Raw genomic sequence first — 15,373 nt, forward strand, 5'->3', positions numbered from 1 at the left:
ACTGGAGGAGAATTCAGATCCAAGAATTGCAAGGTTTTGGGTGGTTTTCTTTTTTGGGAAAAGAAACCACAGAAGGTTCAGGTAATGGCACTTCAGAATTTGTCTTAGGTCTAAATGCATTGAATTATCCGTTGTCTTGGATAGAGCATTGTAAATTCATACTAGGAAAGAAGAGATCATGATCTTGGGCAAGTGATCTAAGGCCGTAACTAAAACATAAACTTTGAGGAAACAGTCTGTTATCTATCTGAACCTATGTTTTGAAAGGAAGACCTCTTCCTATGAACACCATGAAGTGAGAAAGGTGATATTGATAATCAGTAGGGAAGCGACATGAAGAAAGTTCTTGTCAACCCCAGTGTTCCCATAAATAATGTTTAACAAGATGACACAGTCATATTACAGAAGGTCTTGGATATTAAGCTTTCACTGTGCCTCAGTTGTAAAAGATTTTATAGTGCTGTAAATTATATTATGCTCTGGACTTTGCTTTAGTATCTTAGAAACAGAGTAGAGGCACGGGAGACATTTGATAGCTATGTATGTGTTCTGTAATCATAAATCACACTACTGTTAATGTTGATATAGGAACATTACGGTGTTTAAAACACCACCATGAACAAATACTTTTATATTCCGTTGACACTTGGTCTCTCTTGCTGGAATCCAGAAGAACGTGAATTAAAACAGGAACCATGTATTTCTTCTGACATACGGTATCTAAAAATGATGAAATTGTTCCATTAATTATCCAGATTAAGTAAACTATAAAAAAATCTACTGATGTTCATCAGTAAAGTCCTGCCCCAGCATCAACATTTTTATTACTTCAATCGAGTGACACTGATTTGTACCAACTGGATGTCTGGCCCTTGAGCTAAGCTCCAGCCCTTCAGTTAACTCAGAATTTACTCAGAAATGCGTGAAATCAGCTAACACTAGTAAATCCGATAGCTTTGATATTAATTAAAGCTAATAGATGACCCATTATTAGGCCTGAGGGTGTGCAAGCCCACAGAAAGGCATAATTAGCTGCTGTTGTTAGTTGGAAGTACATTCTCAATGCTAAAAAAGCTGGAAGGCTGGACATAAAGCAAAGTGTTTTCCTTTGTCCTAAGACAATTTGGCAGGATTATGCTGTATGTAAACATTTACAGTACAACAGTGTTTTGAAAAAATATTCTGCAGGGTCACTATAGCAACCTGCTTAGGAAATGGTAAATCCACCCAAAAATTATGGAAATCGAGGCGGGGGGTGTGTTTGTGCACATGTGTATGTGTGAGAGAGAAATTTTGCAGGGTTGCTGGAGTATTGTTTGAGGCAGTTTGTATATCCTACGGCAGGCCACGATGTGAAGGCTAAAGTATGCTGCTGAAGGCGCTTGAAGGCTCAGCCAGGAACATACTGTAGCCCAGATTCCTGCTTTATCTGGCACTTGCACGTTTGGTGTTTCTTCCCCAGGGACATCAGGGCTGCTTTGGGACCAGCTGAGGGGGAAAGGTGCACGGGGCTGCAAGCATGGGCAGAAAGCCTTCCTCTGTGCCCTGCCTTGCACAGAGGGCTTTTGCATCAGCAGCCGGGCAACCCCAACACACAGAGGAATACAGGAGCAGGTTCCTTTGCACCCACATGGCACTGGAAATACAGTGGGGCTATATAGCTGTATAGTGACCAGTTGGTTGTTGCTCACAGGTATCTCCACCATTGTGCAAACCATACGCCCTATTCACTGAGCAATGTGTTCTGCTGTTGCTAAACTTCTCCAGATCGAGCTTGGCAGGGTACAGCAGAATGCTTTCTGCTGATGGATTAGGTCCTCAGCTCCTTTCAAGAACACTAAAGAAGTCACCGAGTCTTTTACAGATCCCATAGACAGCTGTCTTTAAGCTTAAATACCCCCCCCACATGACCCTATACACCTTCTGGCTCGTCCATCATCAACATCACTGTTTTTAGGAGCGTGTGGGCCAGACGCAGCTTACAAGCACCTGTGGCACTAGTTGGGGATAGTTGCCTTCAGTAAATCGGTGTGCTCTGCAGCGGTGGCCGTGGGTGCAGAGCGGCTCCGCAGCCCAGTGAGCATCCCTGGGACGTGGGGCACGAGGCAGGAAAACTGCTCCAGCTGTGTCATGTTAACGGGAATAAAATGTAAGGGAACATGTCGTTCTTCTCCTTATTTATTTGTGTTTCGGTGACAGCCTGCATACCGATTTAAATATGGCTCTACTGTAAGCACAATAGAAGCATGTGAAAAGAGGCAAGCCTTCCTTCGCTTCCAGCGTGAAACAGCCAAAGGACGAAAATACTCACCAGAGAAGCGGGGCTATCTCCCGGTCTGATGGCAAACCCCTGTCCTGCCAGGCCTGTCTGTCTTTCCAGACAGTTGGGAATCGTCAGAAATGATTGAAAGCAGAGGCACGCGGGATACGCCTAGCATGTCATTTGCTCAGACATACCAAAAAATAGCTTTCCGTAGCACAACTGTGCATATGGGCTTGTGGGGCTTGTTGTCAGAAGCGTGATTAAATATGAGGTATTGAAGCATGAGGCAAATTTCAGGATAAAATGAAGTGTACTAAAAACATAAGTGTATTATTGTCTATTCGGGATCCTGTTCTGTTCTCCTTAAGCTCCCTGGGAATCAGTGGGGACTGTGTGTTGAGCAAAACACTGCTCAATACTACTTTTTGCCGAGATTGGCAAGATCAGGCTCTTTCTGCTCACTTGTAAGCAAAGCAATTAAAAGCAAATCCAGATTCGACTGCCAATGTTCCTCTCAAGAGTGGAGGAAAAGAGGAGGGAGGAAAAGGAGCAACTTGGTTTCCCTCTCAAGGATGAGCATTACTGCATCTGTGTCATTGACCCATGGTGTATTGACAGGTGATAACTAGAAAAGAAAACTGGGCAAATTTCCAACGAGTAGCTGTAGTTGGTAGTAAAAATGCAGTCTGGCTGCTGTGGCTGAAATAAATGGTCATTAGGACTGATTAAAGTCAGATTTAGGGTGACTCAAACAAGCTAAAATGGGGAAACCACAGGTGGTTTCACATAGTTTATTATATGCTTGTGGAGTTATTTATATGATTAAGTCATGTACAGTGAAAATGAGTATGTTTATAGATTGTAGTCAGCTTTGGGACAACGCAGGTGATTTTTGATGGAAAAATTTTAGAAGGAGATTTTAAGCATTGACTTTCTTTTGTAGCTCTTGCCCTGGTCAGTGAGGCTGCAGGTTGGTTTTTAAAGATGCCTCTCTTACCTGTCAGGAGAAGGTGCTCGGTTTGAATATCACCGTGGCTGCTGTGGGGGCTGGCTAGTGCTGTAAGAAACTTCTAAGAAGATTTTGGCCTGATTGAAATGGCATATTTTGATTGACCAGAGTGAACTTGCAAAAATATTTCAAAACTATTAAAAATATCACAGACCAAAACTTCTGAGGATTGCCCAGATTCAGCATAGCAAGATATTTGGAAGTTTCAAAATGTTTACAGGGCAGGACAAATGTTTCCTAATGGGATTTATTTGTATAACTGTGAGCAGCAGATCAGCTCCTGTATGTTAAGATGGAGTAAGTCTGTCATAAGTCACATCAAGATCAGGCTTACTGCATTACAGTTATTTGCTTCAGTCCTCACAAAATCTGTAAAAGGAGAAAAGGATTCTTTTTCCTTTGTGATACTGGTAGGAGCATCTTGCTTTTCTCTGATCTGTTCCCTGCCGTTACCTTGATAGACTTTATGTACTCTGTGTCAAGCTACGTGTATGTACGCAAAAGTGTAAATTTATGGCTGCATTTATAGTATTAGGCAAGTATTTATTGGTTTTAAACACCATTAGTCTGGAAATCGACCAGAACTTTGACCTTTTTATGATGTGATTTACTGCCGTGAGCCTTCAAATTCCACGGACTCCATTTAAGCAAGTCTCAGGTCTTGGCAGGACAAAAACCTGAGCTAGGGCTGTCTTTAAACCAGAGGAGTTTTGCTAAATTGAGCAGGTAACTGCACTGTAGTGACCAGGATGATCATTTAAAGGTGTAGGGGACACCCAGCTCTCCTGTGGGCTGGGGCTCAGGGAGTGCAAGCAGGAGCAGGAGGCGCCTGTCATTGCCAGGGCGCATCTCGATGGAGGGGCATCCTTCAGGAACGCCCTTGTAGTTCACATGAGAGGAGGGCATTTCTTCACAACTCATGCAAATAAGGGCTAAGGGGTCAGCTGCCTAATTTGTTGCTGTGTAAACAAGAGATTCCAGGGATATTTGCCTTCGCTGTGCAAGTGGGGAAGGCGCTACCTTGCTCTGCTTGAGATAAAGTGAGTTTTGGAGAAAAATGCAGTTTACTCAGACCAGCACTCGGTTGGTGTTGCAGTGAGTTTCTGATCGTTTCTGACTGTAATAATTTAAGAGGAGATCCAGTGTTGGCTTCTCAGGGTGATGGGAGCACCTGGCTGGTTTGGGAGCATGAGCCAGGGTGCGGGGCCATCGCATGTCCCGCTCTGTGCTCCTCGTGGGCGCCTTCCCATCGGGATGCTCCTGGGGGAAAGCTCTCCTGGGCAACCATCCCTGCTGCCTGCCATACACGTGGGGAGAGGGGCTGCCTTCCTGCCTTTCCCCCTCGCTGCATCCCACTCCCCTCCCTGCAGGCAGTGTAGGCTCAGAGGGGGAATGGTTTTAAACTGAAAGATGATAGATTTAGATTAGGTATTAGGAAGAAATTCTTTACTGTGAGGGTGGTGAGGCACTGGAACAGGTTGCCCAGAGAAGCTGTGGCTGCCCCCTCCCTGGCAGTGTTTAAGGCCAGGTTGGATGGGGCTTTGAGAAACCTGCTCTAGTGGAAAGGTGTCCCTGCCTGTGGCAGGGGGCTTGGAACTAGATGATCTTTAAGGTCCCTTCCAACCGAAACCATTCTGTGATTCTGTCCCCAAGCTGTGGACATTCAGCGGTCTGTGTCAGTTTGGGGGAGCTGCCAGAAGCTGCCTTTGCAGACCCCATGTGCCTCTGTGCTTTCACTTAGACTCCAGTGGCTGTGTTTTCACCTGTCTGGCACTTGGTGATCTCCCAGCTGAGGAGAATGCTCTTTGCATGTGGGTTGTGTTGTTGTGTACCTGTTACGCCACCCTGTTTCCACAGGTGTGGCACCCTGAGGTCGTTGCAGATGATGGTGGCTTCCCTCATGTAGGAACTGGTGGGGAACAGCAAGGAGAGGAGGGACAGCTACAGGGCTCTGCCGCATGGCAAGACCATTCTAAGTACTGGTGTTGGATGTTTCCATCCTCTCTGCCACGCACAAACCAGGACCTCGCCATCACCATCGCAGTTATTGCTGGCCCAACTCTGTCGATTAATGTGTCCAGGCTGCCCAAATGATTTACCAAGCTCGGTCACCTTGAAAAAGTCAATGGAAAGAGAGAACTTTATCTCCGGCCTCTGACAGAGCCTCAGGTCACGTAAATCACTGCTGCTCTTTTGAAATCTGTTTACAGCAGCAGAGAGCCTAACCCCTGACAGCTGTGACGGGAACAGTGCTGAGAAGAAAAAAAGTGCTATGGGGCTATCAAGAGGCATATCCATGCGCAGAAGAGTTTAAAAATTGAACTATAATTCAAAATAAGGATTTCCAGACAGGCTTCAGCCTTACATGACGTGACGTGGGGCTGCCTTTGCTTCGTGCCCTAATGGAGTGCTGAAGGATGGTGCAGCTCCCTCCCAGTGCCAGCGCGGAGGCTGGCAGGCTCCGAGAGTGCCCTCGGGAAGGGCCGGCGCACAGTCCCTGCTGACATGGAGAATCAGGCAGATGCTTCATCTTCTGCTGCTGCAGCAAGTGCTGTCATTCTGTGAACATCCTCTGTGGCGTGGGCTTTGGCGGAGTGTGGTGTAAGGTGGCACTTCTGTAGCCATGCAGAGGAAAGTTGTGAATAGTCACATTTTATATCCAGTAGACATGGCACACACACTGATACAGATGGTTGTGTACGGTGCTGACAACGATGAATAGATTTTTTTTTGCATCTCATTTGCAGACACCATTTTAGTGACCTTGACTGTGAGGTACAAATCAATACTCGGCAGTTACCACACGGAGATATTATTCAGTTACATGCAATTACTGTTACACTGTACGGTTGGCACAGAAATTGGGAAAAAAAGGGACTTTACCTATCCAGCCAGTAGCAGTTTGATTTATGCTCTGACTTTTCTTTGGAAGAAATATATATATATTTTTGATGGAGGAAGGACCATTTTTAATGTGAAACTACATTTTGCTTTGCTTTTTTTTTTCTTGATGTGCATGAGTCTGCATGTTCTGAATTAATGAAAACTTTTTTGCCTTTGATTAAGTGGGATGTGATCAGCTCTGATTTTGCTTCTTGTTTGTGAAGGTTTCTTATGATACTTTTAATGAGCCAGGCTTAAAAAAAGAATGCATTTACTGCATTTGTTTCCCCCTCTTTCAGACTGTGTGGTGTGAACGAGCACCTGTGGTTGTGTACTTCTTTTCCCAGTTGAAATACTGGCAGTTTAGAGTAGCAGACGCACTCGCCTCTCACTCGGTGGTGTTCGTACAATGTGCTGCCTGAAATATTAGCGGGCTGAATCAGAAGAAAATTTCAGCAGAAAATGCCTGAACCAAAGTGGCTTAAGAATAGGCTGTGAGTCAGGGCCGGCAGCTCTGGTTTCCATAATAGATACAATTAGAAGAAATATGGAATGTTATTTATTTTTTTGAATAGGATGTGGGGGGGAGAGGCGGGGACAACCGTCAATTTGTGCGTCTGGATGCTAAATGGAAATGTTTATAAATGATGAGTTGAATTTGGTGATGCATTCATTAGAGAAACCCCCGTCAGCGGCTGGGAAAGTGAGAGGAGCTGCGAACAGAGAACAAGAGGCAGCTCATAAAGGCAAGTGAGACTGAACGGCAGCCAAGGGAGAGGAGTAATCGGCAGGGAAGTGCGGAGGCGCTGGGCAAGGACCACGCTGACATACTCCTGCTATTTTTTTTCCCCCCTTCTCTTCGGAGGCCCATCAAGCGACTCCCCTTTTGTGCTAATCTGAGCAAGCAAAAAAAGTTTGCTTAATTAAAAGCCTGTCTTTTTTTCCGTCTGTAAAGGGGCCAGAGGAAAATAGCATGCTCTTCTGCGGGAGAGGGAGGGCTGGGAACGCCTGGTCGGGTCTCACCCCGACAAGCCCGCTCGCTGTTAAGTAGGACAGTGAGTCAGTTCATTCAAGTGGATGCTGTTTATTCAATGGGACATTCTTCCTGTAAAACTCCCAGTAAAACCAAAGCCTCGCCTACGCAGTGGGGAAGGGGAAAGGGTTTTGTGCACAGACTGTTTATTTACAGATGCTTTCTGGAGAAAAAGGTGAGAAGAAGAAAGGAGGAAAGGAAAAGGAAAGTAAGGTGCAGAGCTATAAACACGTTTGGCAGTAAAGCAAGGCCAGTACAGTCTAGCCCTTCACCTTTTCCATCATGTATCCTGCTCCTAAGCTGTTGTAACAAACCTTGCCTGTTAAAAACAAACAGTGTGCTGGAGCTTTCAAAACAATCACTTTGCTCTGGTTGTTTGCAGAGTACAGACGGGTGCCTGAAGCTTTTATTCCTGATGAGAACTACAGGTGCTGGCCATCTTATCATCATAAGGGCTGCCTCCTCTCTGTGTTTGATGTCAATGAAGCCATTGAGATCTGTGACAGCTACTCGCAATGCAAAGCTTTCGTCTTAACTAACCGGACAACTTGGACAGGTAGGTTGCGGATGCTGCTGAGCAGAAACTGCATCCAAGCTACATATTCTGGCTGCTTCAAGTGTTTTAATACAGTTTGGGGAGCAGGCTGCGCTGGGCTGTGGGAGCCACCAGCAGCAGCTAGAAGTTTCTGAAGCTCCAGCAAGGTGGTTTGATTTTTGGTGGGGCTTCTCTTTGCTTGCTGTCGGGGGAGCAGGAACCTGTGGACAGGCTCAAAGGAGCTGGCACCAAAAGGGCTACAGCACATGGACCATAGGTCTCCAAACTGTGGGAGTCTGAAATTTTATTTTAAAACACAGGAGCAGAAACAACAACATAAGCCTGTGACCTGTTTCTGCAGTTAAATGTGCAGGACATAGTCCAACATCTGCATTTAAATAAATCTTTCTGATCCATATGGTTGTTGCGGTTTGACACAAAATCAAACAGGTTCTCCCATGCATCTAGCTGGGACTTCCCAGCTGGTGTCAGAGATGCCCTGCCACTGGTGGGAACACTGTGCTTCTAGCAGCAGGGCTTTGGCTAAAGGACAGCGAGGAGGGAGGGTTTAAAACTAGGTAGCAGTAGAGGTAGAAGTAAGTAGAACTTCCAGGGGAAAATCCCATTTGCTACCACAACTCATTTTCTTGTCTAATAGAATACACTTGTTGAAAAGGGAAATACTTTTTCCAAAAAGTCTGTGGGCCTGGCAGTCCCCATGTGGTTCCCCTGAAGGCAGGCAGTCGGTGCCGATTGACATCAAGTGGAGAATTGGCTCTGGCTCGCTGCTTCTGCACCAGACTTGTGCCTATTTCAGGCAATTCCAGAGCAGTCTGAGAAATGAAAATGTTACAAGTCTCTGCTAAAAATCTCTGGTAGCTGCAGCTCTGGAGTAGCTGAGGGGTTCAAAGAGCTGAATGCCAGAGCCAGCTCCCAACCCTGTGCCCCATCCCTGGCCAGCTCAGCTGGGCAAACTGCACCCCTTGAAGGGTAAAGGAAAAAGTCACGTTTGCGTGTATAAGGTGCAATGGACCAAATCCGTGTTCTTTTGTAATCTTCCCCCAAGATAAAGCGCCCCCTGAAGTCAGGGTGAGTTTTTCTTCTGTGTGTTGTCTCCACACGCACGGAGCTGTTTCCCTGCCTGCGATTGCCATTTTTTGCTGGGGCCAGGTCGGCTGTCTTTGCGAGGAAGGGTGGCTGGTGCTAGCCACACCTTGGGTGAGGTGGTTGAAATCCTTGCTCTGCCGCAGACTTCAGTGTGGCAAGTTATGTAGGCTCTGAGGCTCAGCTTTCTGTGTGCACATCTGCGATCACAACGTGTCTTAACCTTAAAGTCAGAATTTGCCCTGTGTGCAGGTGGGTGCTTTAGTTGTTCTTAGCTGAGCAACGTAAATACACGCCAAAGCCAGGCTTATACACATGCCTAGCAGGTCCCCAGCTCTGAAAGTGTCACAAACTAGTAGAAACTTTAGACAGTCCATACGTTTCAGAGTGTTTTAGGCAGTGGGCTGCTATGGCTTTCTGCATTTTTTGTGCTTCTGAGAGGTTTGAACAGAGACTTCCATGGAATGTAGAAAAAACTAATTTATATTAAGCTTGCCTGTGGCTAACTGGTGACACTAGGTCATCATGTCAGACTATTCATAGTCAGACTATTGAAGTTAATTAATATACTAAAAAAGTAATTATTAGGGCACAGGGAAATTCATAGGAAGTTTAGAGCAGCTCCTGTCTCAGATTATCATATTAAAAGCAAATGAGATATATTAGCAATATTTCTAGTCTTATTTGTCATTCTCTTTACCTTGTTGCTCCTGATGTATAAGGACTCGAGTCCCTGAAATCTGCAGCATGGAAATTTGCTGAGTAGTTGAGGCATCCCATTTGCTGTGTGATACTTTTTAAGAAAATAGTGTTATGGGAGCCCCCTAGAGAGGCAGGCTGGGAGTAAATAGCATTTGATTTTCTGAAGTACAGAGAGAGGGAAGGCAGAGGTTGAATAGCTGTGGAAAATTTCTCTGTGGCCCTTGCTCCAAGGAAAGGCAATGACAGTGCGGGTCTGTGGGACAGCAGGTTCTCATGGAGGGGCAGGGATGTGAATGAGATGCCAGGTCAGTAAGCACAGGGAGATACAACAACTGTGCTGCGGCTCCCACAAATACCGCTGGGTGAAACCTCACCAAACTCAGCCGCCGCTGGCCTCGGATGCCTGTGTGGCAGGTGCCTTACCCTGCCCAGGCTGTTAGCGCTTGATGGTGCTTTTTGTATGAGGAGTAGAATCCTCTTTCCAGCTTCTTTAAAACCCAGAGCTATGAAGTGATCAGCAAGAGCTATTTCAGAGAAAGTCGTGTTTAACACGCATTGCACTGATCAGTTTTGCAAATATTCGAGGACGCAAAGATGATTCTGCTCCTGTACAATCAAATGAATGCCCTGAACCCAAGCCTGTTTTTATCAGTGGGAGAGTCTTTAAATAAGTTTTTTAAAGATCACGTGGAATTTGTATTAAAATCTTCAGACTGTTCCTTCATTTACCATATTAGTTGTGCGCAGCTGTATCTTGACCATAATTAGGTAAGAGTAAACATACTGAAAGCAGGGGAGATTCAGTGTCATTTTAGACGAAAGCATTTCAGTTTTATACCAGGTAAAGTTAAGAGTGAGCTCAGTCTTGGGTTCCCTGAAGAATGCATAGGTTGAAGAAAAATATGAAATGTCAATATTTTAAAGTTTGCAACCTTTTGCTCATCACTTCTAATTAATTTTTTTTCCTGCCCCTTCCTTTTCCTATTTGGTGCAGGTCGGCAGCTTGTCTTCTTCAAGATGGCCTCAAATCATATTGTGCCTGATCCTGACAAGATAACATATGTGAAGGTGACAGACTGACGGCTAAAGTGGCTCAGTCTGACGCGTGAGTGACAAGAGCTGTTTGTGTATAAATATAGGCAGCTGTTAGGTATAAGGTGGCTGTGGCCGGAGAGATAATTGCACTATTACTCATTCTAATCTATAGAGTGCTAAACAAAACTTTAAAGAAATAACCTGCATGACCAGGATGAATGTGCAATAAAACAACATTTTGAAAATGTGATTTTTTTTAATAAAACAAAACAAAATACAAGATATGATACACTGTTAGGGTATAATTTAGGTTATAAATCAGCTGGCAGCTCTGGTTTTTCTAACCAAGGTTAGCATAATGTTTCTGACCTGTGCTTTTGTGCACAGGGATGAAAGCTGATCATTTCTATGGGAAGTCTGTATCCTCTGCGCTGATATTTATTTGGGCACGTACAATCACAACAGAGTAACTGAAGCATATCAGTTTGTAAGCTGAATAGCAAACGTTTCTGAAGACAATCAGCATTTGTGTTGAAGCTATCAAACATGCACTGCCGGCGTATTTGTCAAAAGGAAGGAATTGGTTATGTTTAGAACTGCAAGACTGTAGCTAATTTTCATTTGTGCTTCCAATGTTATCATAAAGTTTCATTTTTAATTTAAAAGAGCCATTTTGTAGGTCTAGCAAATCACATAAGTATATGAATAGTCCCACTGAACTAGTGGGGACTTACCCAAGTGCCTAGTGCTTTGCTGAATAGGGATAGGCCTAAGCATATGCTTACAATTAAGCTTGTGCTTAAGACTTTTGTTGAATTGAGTTTGAATTGTTCAGGAAGCCTCATCTTTGACAGACAGGCAAAGCAATCCAGCTGGTGGAACAATACTAGTTTAGTGACTATCTTGCAGTTACTCATATTTTTTATCATAAAATCCTTGGTTTTCTAAGGCACCGCTTGCTAATTCTTAGAGTGAATGAAGTAAATGACCTTAATAATGGCAAATGAATGCTAGCCTTAATTCTATATAAAATGTGTTTTACAGGCATGGTGTGTCTAGAGAACTTGCTTTCAGTGAAAGCAATAAAGTAAATGCTAAAGTGACCAATGTCATACTGTTTTGTAGTTTGTACAGTCAGGAAAAAAAATGTGCTTTTGTTTCACAAATTGTTTATTTTTGTAAAAAAAATAAAAGATAAATACAATTTCTTTCCTACTCTATTTTTTTTTTTGTGTTGCAAATAAATGCCTACATCCAGTGAAGGCGTAGACATAACGTATTTTATGTAAACTTAAGCCTGGGATATTTTTTCCAGGAAGGAACTGAGTTTGTTTCAGCGGCTCCCAGTGAGGGGTATGTTTCTGGGGGTGCGTGGGGGCTTTGTCTGCGTGGTTACCTGTTGCAAAGCAAGTGACCATTAGAAGACAAGGCTTGAGCAGCCTTTCTTTCTCTGTAGTTTGAGTCACATCAGTACCAGTCTTTTAACATTTGGAAGGGGTGAGGATGAGAGCAGAACCTGAAGGAATTACTCATCGGGCTAAGTGGTGGTTTTTCTTACCGGGCTTTACCAAGGAGGGTCTGAGAAGGAGTGCAGGAAAGCCAGGGAAGCTGGGCAGAAGTGCTCATAGCCTGTGTGACTGCTCAGGAGAGATGGTGTTACTGTTCCTCAGCAGCGGGTCTTGTCTCACTGTGGTTTCTCTGAGGTCACCGATACGCTAACGACTTCTGGCAATTGACTGAAATGACATGCTGTAACGGCTGTAACTCACAAATTATCAAACTACCAGCCGTAATAGCTCAGCTGATTGTGTCGCTGTGCACTTAGGAACCCATCAATCATGCTGTGGTAATAAACAAACACTATGGATTCTTTTAAAATTGCTACATAAATCATGCCAACACATACTGCACAGTTCATTGAAGTGATATGGGTTGTTGGCACTGAGGTGCTGGTATGTATTTTGAAAGTCTTTAACCTCCCGTGATTGCCTTACCATTAAGCACTGTACACCGCTCCAAAAATACTCAGCCTTTAAAAACATTGTGAACAGTTAAATTCTTCAGTTGCATTCCTAGGTAAAAAATACCAATATTTAAAAGAAAAAAAAAATATATTGGGGTAATTCTTTCTTTAATGTTGTAGACAGGTAACTTAGGATAATTTTATTCCATCACTTTCCGCACACCAGAAAAAAATGCCTCTTAAGTCAGGAATTGTTTATCCCTGGAATTAAACAAACTTGCCAAACCAATTTACATCAGCTTTTGCAAACAGAGATCAAGTAAGCAAGAAAGAAACATAGCCATGAGCCAAGAAGCTGGATTCTAGATTTCAGCAGTAGTCAACTTTATACAGGCAGTTTTATAGCTCTTTGAGAGTAAGGCTTTCCAATGGAAACGCTGATTAAAATCTTAATAAGAGAGGCGTGATACTACAATAAGTGAATTTAATAGCTGTAATAAACACTGGCAAAAGTCTAAATTTATAGGGAGAATGTGTCTTTGGCAGCACTGTGTCTGATTCAGCAAAGTGCCTGGCTGGCGCTTGTGGCATGGAAACTCCTGAGAAGCCACAGAGGAGGAGGAAGCAAGGCACAAAGTGAGCTGGTAGGTCTGGGCCAGTCAGCCTGTGAGCTGCTCCACGTTTTTTGTGGAAAAGACATTTCTATCTGTTTTTCTTCCCCCTAACATTTTGACTGCTTTTTACATTTCCTGGCTTCCTCAAGCCACAAGGTAGAAATGTGAAAGAAGACACGCACAGGCCTTTGAACGACTGATGTCTGCGTGCGCGGATGCATGTGTGTGTATGTGTATACATGTTTATGTACGTGTCATGCTGAACAGGGAGAGTCCTCGGTGAAAAACCAATTGACTGCGCACAAAATGAAGTGCCAGACAGGATGTTGAGTTCACCTGGAGAAGTGAGAGCTGCGTGAAGCAGTGGGCGCTGCAGCTCTGCACGGGGCTATGCTGAGCGTTCCGTCCCCTCCAGTGCTGCATTGCCCCGTCTGGGCTGCGGCTCGGAGCACCTCCAAGAGCTGCCCACCATCTCCGTGACGGTTTGGTGAAGGGGTGATGCTAGCCCCAGTACTGGGAACGGACTCCAGGCAACAAAGCGGGCACTGCTCGGCATCACCTCTGGCCTGACATCCTGAGGGTTGTAGTGGAGACTCGCCAAGAGCTTTGGTCTTTGCTTAGACCAAAATAAAAACGTGTTCTTCTATTTTTCTGTATCTTGTCTGAGCCTACTGTTTTCTCTCTGGTCATTTTTCAAAGCTGTCTCCCCAGCTTTAATGCATCTTTTTAAGTGGAAAGCTGAGGTCTCATGTATTCAGCTCCAAAAATAGGTTGTTACAACTTGCATCACGTCTAAGAGAAATCTGTGGTGAAATTGGTATCAGCACAAGCGTTCATCATCCTGAGAGAAAGCCTGAAAACAAGTGCACCCTGTTGCCAGCTGAGGAGCTCGGGTAAGTTTGTATAGAGAGTGACGGGGGTTGGATGGGCAGTGAGATGCTGGTGAAGAATCTCAGATGTTCTTCCAACATGAGATAAAAGAGTTTTATGTAAGTACAACTGTTCCTAACGTGCTTTGCTCTGCCTCTCTTTGCTTCACAGAGGCATTTTGCTTAGTCCTTCTGCTAGCCATGGCCACCACATTTCCCGTAAGATTTGTGAGAGGGGTGCAGGGAGGACAGCAGCTCGGAGTGAAGGCAGGTCTTCTATCACCAGTTACTCTATGTGGTGTGGTAATCACTGGGGACCACTGTCCTGGAGCAGGACCATGGTAGGTGTACAGTGAAGACCTTGTCCCTGCCTCTGAAATTCACCTTATCAACTTGTACCACAGCTCATGCTAAGTCAATGCAACCTTGTGTTCATACCAGGTGAGCAAAGGAGTAGACTTCGTGACTAATCCATCAGTCACAGACAAGCATCCTGAAAAACATAGCTACCCACGTGGGCTCTCTCTGCTACGGTTACGGAGAGCAGAGCCCCAGCAGCTCCCCATGGGACTGCCCTGCACGGCTGCTCTCGCACGGCTCGCTGTAACAGACACCTGGGGACACGCGGGAGGCATGCGTTACAAGGAGAATTGGAGAGGCAAAATATATACCATTATTCCACTTCTACTGGTGCTGACCCTATTAATGTTTGTAAGGTCCCACGCCTTCGTGCACTGTTGCTATTTAGAGCAAAAAAGACAGTCTTGTTGATAATAATTTAGATTAAGCAAATGATTTAGAGGACTTGTAATTCAAAGCATATGGAAGGTGATAGCGAACATCCAGAGATCATGTTATGCTGCCTGTCAGGAAGATATATATGAATACAGCGATGTTCCAACTTTAGTAGGGAGAGCCTTATCTTGTATTCTTTAGCACTAAATTATTTGAAGACTAACTAAAACATACTACCAGGGGAAAAAAAAAAAGAAGGAAAAAATGGAGTGCAAGACTGTTCACAAGTTTTTCCAGGAAAACATATCCCTAACCTTTTGGTCAAAATGTGAAACACTGTTGAAAGAAGTCAAACAGATTCGGGTTGAAAGGACTCAACTGAAGTTTTCATCAATTGAATGCAGAAAGAAGAAAATGGGGCTCAAAGAAGAGAAGGAAGATTTGTGAAAGGCAGTATATAAAGACTTTACAATCATACTCTGCTTAATGTTTTTTGAGATGTGATCATTTGATCCTTTTTTTTTTTAAGAAAACATATTTTATTCTCTCTCTGAGTTTTAAGCGGGAATGAGACACATCAGGCTGACTCGGGCTGACTGCCTCTGAGAGCTCCCAGGGCACGTAGAGT

At 44.4% G+C, this 15,373-nt stretch overlaps 1 protein-coding gene across 1 annotated transcript in view; it reads left to right on the forward strand.

Annotated features, from left to right (window-relative positions):
* Positions 1-11,772, forward strand: part of PKDCC (protein kinase domain containing, cytoplasmic) — a 39,126-nt gene extending 27,354 nt beyond the window's left edge. The window contains exons 6-7 of the mRNA XM_068400634.1: positions 7,571-7,744; positions 10,524-11,772. Of these exons, the coding sequence (XP_068256735.1) occupies positions 7,571-7,744; positions 10,524-10,609 (260 nt within the window). The 3' untranslated portion in view covers positions 10,610-11,772. The remainder of the gene's footprint in view (positions 1-7,570; positions 7,745-10,523) is intronic.
* Positions 11,773-15,373: the final 3,601 nt, after the last annotated feature.

The sequence above is a fragment of the Nyctibius grandis genome, chromosome 1, assembly GCF_013368605.1.
Source record: "Nyctibius grandis isolate bNycGra1 chromosome 1, bNycGra1.pri, whole genome shotgun sequence".
NCBI classification, from domain to species: Eukaryota; Metazoa; Chordata; class Aves; order Nyctibiiformes; family Nyctibiidae; genus Nyctibius; species Nyctibius grandis.